Source organism: Haemaphysalis longicornis, unplaced genomic scaffold (assembly GCF_048455015.1).
Source record: "Haemaphysalis longicornis isolate Haplotype H1 unplaced genomic scaffold, Haemaphysalis longicornis Haplotype H1 scaffold_9, whole genome shotgun sequence".
Taxonomy (NCBI): Eukaryota; Metazoa; Arthropoda; class Arachnida; order Ixodida; family Ixodidae; genus Haemaphysalis; species Haemaphysalis longicornis.
The window spans coordinates 30068921-30074920 of NW_027526460.1; the positions used below are offsets into that span (position 1 = coordinate 30068921).

Sequence of the window (6000 nt, forward strand, 5' to 3'; positions counted from 1 at the left end):
AACCGCCTACCACCATGCAGGCAGTGTTCCAACATGACAGCTGCAGTGACGTCAGTGCAAGCTATGTATACTAACTTGTCTAGTATCCACGGGTAACAATGTTTACAAAAGGTTCCATAAGTGTTCACATTTGCCATGACGGTTGATGAGTGTCGTGTCCGTGACCAGAGGGCAGCTGACAAGTAGCGAAATGCAAGTTACAGGTGGGGATAGTCGCCCGCCGATAACCTACCGTGAGGCACTGAGCACACAGCTTGTAGGCGACGCCGGGTTCCTTGCGGGCGCTCTCCAGGGACGGGCACCCACGCCGCGCCAGCTCGTAGAAGCGCCCCTTCTCCGGCAGCACCTGTCAACAAGAGCGCGCACTTGCAGACAGTTCGAAAAAGAGCTGGGCGTCTCTCTCACCTGGGTGCAGAAGTTGGGGTAGACGCGACTGAGGCCGGCGTCCTTGGAGATGTCGTACATCATGAGCGCCAGCATGGTGTTGTTGAGGGGAAACATGTGGAACCAGAAGCGCGACGCCTTGGTGATGCCGTCGTGCGGCCGCTGGAAAAGCGCGGGGCAGGCCACGTTCAGCTTGCTCAGGTACAGCTGGAACGTCCGCACGGGGCACATGGGGCTCTCGGGGTCGTCCGGCACCGACGCCCCGCCGGGAACCTTCCACTGCAGCCGGCGGCGCCCGTCGGCCGCCGACTTGAGCAGCACGAAGGAATCCTTGCGCATCGCGTGCTGGTTCTCGATGCCGTTCGAGCCCAGGTGGATCATCAGGTCGAACCAGACCTTCTGCTGCAGCCCGCGCGGCGTGTTCACCACCCGCCAGAAGTACTGGCCGATCTTGGCCAAGTCTTCGGCCGTGATGGTCACGGCGTCCGCCGAGTGGCCCATCCTGCGCGCGACCACCGCTGTGCTTCCCGCCGCCGCGCCTGCTGCCACCGCCGACGACGCCGGGAGGGACGCCAGGGATGCGAACGCGGGGTCGCTGCACAAATCGAAGTCGGCACCGTACAGAAAGCGCAGATACGCGTTGAGGCCGAGCTGGAAGCGGCGCAAAGAGCGCGCGTTGCAAGGGGCACCCTGTTTGGCGCGCGAAGTGTTGACGTACTCCTGGGCCAGTCCGGCGAGCGCGAACTTGCCGAGCTGCCGCAGGTTGACAGAGCCCTTCTTGGAGCAGAACTCGCGGAAACCGAGCAGACCGTGGGTGCGCAGAATCCTCTCTTCGTCCGGCGCCTCGGCAGCGGCGCTATTCTGCATGGCATCGGCGCGGCGGCATCAGCCCGCGCGACAACCACACGGGCCAAACAACGACGCTCCTTCGCTTTGTCTTGCGCACCCACACCATTGGGCCGACCCTTCCCTAGTAGACGCACTTCGCTTTGGCAGGCCTGTGGAGCGCTCTTTGTTTTGCTGTTGGTACGCAATGATGATGTTCACCGATGTGTGTACTACAGACGATCTTTACGCTAAACGATAAAGCGAACTAACAACGTTAACATGGTTAACAATCGCATCCTTCTCACGAAGCGGTCGGTATAAACACAGAACAGGGAGGACCTTTATTAATGGGACGCGTAATTTGAAATTACTAGTGCAATGTTTGCATGCGGAACGCAAAAAAGCGAATTCCTATTTATCTGCTATAAAAAGTAATAAAACCTGCTTTATGTTATTATTAATTTATTGTTGGACACATTTTTCCTCTTTAATTTTGTAAAGCTCAACTGTCAAGCGAGTCAAGCAGACCAATCAGGTGGTGCAATGGCGCTTTGCCAGCTCAGCGGGAATTTTAAATGTGGGTCTAGTGTTTTATCTATTTGCTACAAACATTTCGACCTACTTGCTTTGATTTGATTGATTGTAGGGGACGCAACGCAAGCGATGAGGCGCGCCGTAGTGGAGGGCTCCGGATTAATTTTGACCACCTGGGGATCTTTAACGTGCGCCGAAATCTCGAACACACGGGCGTTTTTGCTTTTCGCCTCCATCAGAAAAGCGGCCGCCGCGGCCGAAAATCGAACCCGCGACCTCGTGCTCAGCAGCGTAACGCTTTAGCCACTGAGCCACCGCGGCGGGTGACCTACTTGCTTTGAAAAATTATGTTCGAATAACGCAAAGTATAGCTGCGTCGTTGAAACGCATAATGTGACACATCTATTTTTCAGGTCAAAGTACAAATATTTGTTGTATTACGCGACCTAAATCTAAACACGCTCCCCCAGATCGACTTTGGTGTGAAACTGTTCAGAAACAGCAGTAATATTGTGGATTGCATGAATCGATACACGCTCCTTGCCGTCAACGCTCCGATTTGAAAACTGTTCAGTTTCCGAAAAAAAAATTAGTGCCTTTCCACCCTGTGAAGAAGGATGACCTGCAAAGCTGAGTACAGTCCAAGGACCGCGTAAAACAAAACATGCACGCTTTGTAATTGCGGTATAGCATGCTTCCTAGCAAATTAGCGGAGTGAAACTTGGAGGGACTCGAACTATAGTTTGACAGGCAAACATGGAGCTGTCTGCTTCACTCCCGCGTGTGAGGCATAATTACTGTTTGTGTAGCACACCGACCCAATTCACTCGACCATCAGGACCACAGACACGTGGCATTGGGCCGTCCGACGTACGCGTTTAAACCTCCCGCCAGCACAACGGACTGTTCGTAACCAGCAGCCCGTTATGTGTGCGTGCTTAGAAGGGAAAGAAACCGTCGGAAATGTCACTCTGAAAGCCCTTTAACCTGAACAAGTTAATATTTGCGCACTTCAGCGTTCAAAGCGGGTAAGTTGCCGTTATGAATTCATCCGGGAGGGATTCGCAGCTACTCGAACAGCTGAAACTTGCAGCAGGCGGTAGCGGCTTTCCGTTGTTTTCGCGTTTATCCGTGCTTCTGTTCAGGCCGATGATTCTTCAATTCCCGCTTTTCTTGCTCCAAGCAAATGATATATGCGTCCGTCCCATAGTGAGTTAAACCTGGAAGGCCTCGAGCTTTATTCAAGTGGACAAACGTGACTGTCCTTTGCTCTCCCCCATCGTAAGCATGTTAATTGTCTGTGTTAACACACCGACCCAGACCCAAAAAATTCGATTACAGACAGCTGACAGGGCGCATTGAACCAGCACTCTTTCACGTGCACGTTTAAATCTCCCATCAACACAATGGGCATGTCATCGGTAGTGACATGAAACGCAGCTGTGTGTGCACACCCCACTCCTTCCACCCTCAACACGCGCACATATAAACCAGCAACCGGTGATGGGCACACACTTAGGCATGAAATACACCGGCAAAAAAATTTCGCACGGAAAGCCTTTCAAGCTGAAGTAGGATTATGGGCTCAAGCTGGCGTTCCAACCAAGTAAGGCGGAGACGGCGGCGGCGGCTTTCGGTCATTTTTATGCCCATTCGTGCTTCTGTGTATTCTCCACAATCATCTGATAACGGCGCCACCACCATTGTCAGCCGATTGTGAAAGAGGCATGTGTGTTGGCGACGGGAATAACGAAGAACTTGGAATAACAGTTGAGAGTATGGGAGTCAGCGGAGGATGGGCCCCAGAGCGGTGCCAAGTGAAGTGGCTTCACCGGTATGAAAACTGGGGGGGTTAGACATGTTCTGCTTCACAGTAAAAGGTGTAACCACGCTAGATATTTACCCACTTGAAACTAGAGAATACCTATGCCAGCTCCCCTTCCTACCCCCCCCCCCCCTTCCCCCTCAAGCTTATCACAATATTTTGCTAGAACAGAGCACAGTATTTACATTTTATTACTTCCTGCGAACTACAAAAGATTAGAGCTTTTATAGAGAAATTTAATTAGGAGCTATAAGAATTTTGCTCTGACCAATTGGTGCATTTTGTTTAACGGTTCTTTCATCACTCTTGCAGGTCTGTTTTGACACACAGCATCAATCTTTTGCATGTGTTCTTTTCTGGCTATTGAAATGCACCATGTTCTAATATTCCGACATGCTGCGCGTACCAAATTGTGCGCAAGTAGAAGTGCTGAACTATTTCCGTGCACAGTTTTATCTCCTCGTGTCGACAACGAGGTCCAAAGTACCGTTTAAAAAATAGAACTAGACATACCTGTTACACCCGCCAGGTGTTGAATCCAAAGTAGAGCAAGGTAGGGTGATCATCAGTGGTCACATACGTAGCCTTTGATTGGTGCCTCTTGAATGTTGCCTTTAATACAACAGTCAATATACGGTTCAATATAATCACAGCAGGTCTCTTGAATGACCAGTACCAGGCTTGCCTCACCCAGAAGTGTGCGTGTATGTATGCGGCACTAACCTTGTAATGGATTCTGTTTACAATACTTGCAGCAATGTGAAGCCATATTGCGCTGTAGGATGTAAAAGCTTGCTAGGTTTTGTTAAAACTGGGAAGGTGACGTTGACCAAGTAAAGTCGAGAACAGGGCCCTAGCTTGTTCTGGGCACTGTGGCGTGTTTTTCAGCGTCACAAAAAAATGCAACGAAAAAATAGGAGAAAAGCCACCTTTTAATTATTCCCAGCAAACAAGGCATTGTTGGTTGTCAAACAAAATCCGAGAGAGCTATGAAACGCGTGATCGTTAGTTAAACCAAGGTATTTAGCCTTTGGTATGCCTTCAACGGAATGCACACACAGTTGTGGCGATTGGTAGTAGCAATAGTGAAGGAAAGATAACTTAAATGTTTTGTTATTTACAGTTTATGAACTGCCTCAAATTTGCAGAATCTAGAAATGCAATATTTGCAAATTGAAGGCAGTTCATAACGTGGAAATAACAAAACATAGACGATGGTCAGGTGCAGGAATAGTTATGAGGGTCAGGTGGACTGTCTCTTGAAGGCAGCTACGTGGCATTTAACTGCTTCCGCCGCCAATCAACTGCTCAGACGCCAGGCGTGCCTCTCCTGGCGACCATAGTGAAGGTGGGAGGAAGGCCGAAAAGGTGGCCGTGGTTCCTTACATCCACCAGGTGTCTCACAGGCTAAAGCAAATAGGGGCGAGTGCCCAAGTAAATGTAGTTTTTTCAGCACCCCCAAAACTGCCAAAACTTTGCAAGGAAATGTCTCCTGCCAACACAGGGAAGAAAGGCTGCCAGATAAAACATAAAAATAAGTTTGTGCCTTGCAATGACATCGTCGTCTAGATCATTCCGCTCTCTTGCGAAAAAAAGTGCGTCAGCCAGACTTCGAGGTGCCTCAACGTCCGCCTACCTGAACACCTTAGGAATGTACAGTCTTTGTCAAAATTTTGTGGGCCAAGCCAGAAACGTGCAGGCTGCAAAAAATTCAATGTACAAGCTTACGTCCCGAGCGAGGCTGAAACTTTTTATGCAGGAAAGCTCAGGAAAACACTTTAGTTTCTTACTGCCTTAATGTTTTTGCCACATTTGAAAGTAAAGCCAATTTTTTTAATTCTTTGTGGTCGGAAAGGCTTAGGATTGGCCCACAAAATTTTGGCAAAGGGTGTACAAAGTGCCCACACTAAACACTTGAGCGCCCAGTGCAAAGGTTGTGCCCTTTGTAGGGACTGTTCCCGTTTTCAGTAAGTGTGTAATCACTTTTAGGAGCAACAATCAGTTAACAAGAGAGATTGTAGAAGCCACCGAAATGGCACGTCTTGGCAACGCATGCGTCAGCATGCCGTCCCTCAGCCTTTCAGAGAAAGAACTGGGTTATCTGTTCTTCGCGGTGGTGCTCCCTCCCCACACGCTACGTCACACCATTTCTGGTTTACTGTTTTTCTATAGGTACAGCGGTTATCTTCATTATGTGCAGTGCCTGCTGGTTTCCCAGGATTGTTCGGGCAGCCAGGCTGATGTGTGAATACCTAAATTTGCGTTTTCTGAAATAAAATATCAGTTGTAAGTTGGCGCTTGTCCACGTAGCAACTCTCTGTCCTTTGCCTTGTTCGCGCTGGAAGCGTAAATTTAATAAAGTATGCAGTGTTTCATTCAGTACCAATCGTCGTCATCCCTTTCGTCGTCTTCTGATGGCACAGCCACAT

At 49.6% G+C, this 6000-nt stretch overlaps 1 protein-coding gene across 2 annotated transcripts in view; it reads right to left on the reverse strand.

Annotated features, from left to right (window-relative positions):
- The window catches only part of LOC144152041 (uncharacterized), a 32081-nt gene extending 30574 nt beyond the window's left edge, over nucleotides 1–1507 (reverse strand). The window contains exons 1-2 of one of the 2 annotated variants that reach the window (XM_077683231.1): nucleotides 406–1506; nucleotides 233–346 (exon numbers count right to left, since the gene is read on the reverse strand). In XM_077683231.1, the coding sequence (XP_077539357.1) occupies nucleotides 233–346; nucleotides 406–1251 (960 nt within the window). In that variant the 5' untranslated portion in view covers nucleotides 1252–1506. Of the gene's footprint in view, nucleotides 1–232; nucleotides 347–405 lie in introns of both variants that reach the window. The other variant, XM_077683232.1, reaches the window with a different exon arrangement.
- Nucleotides 1508–6000: the final 4493 nt, after the last annotated feature.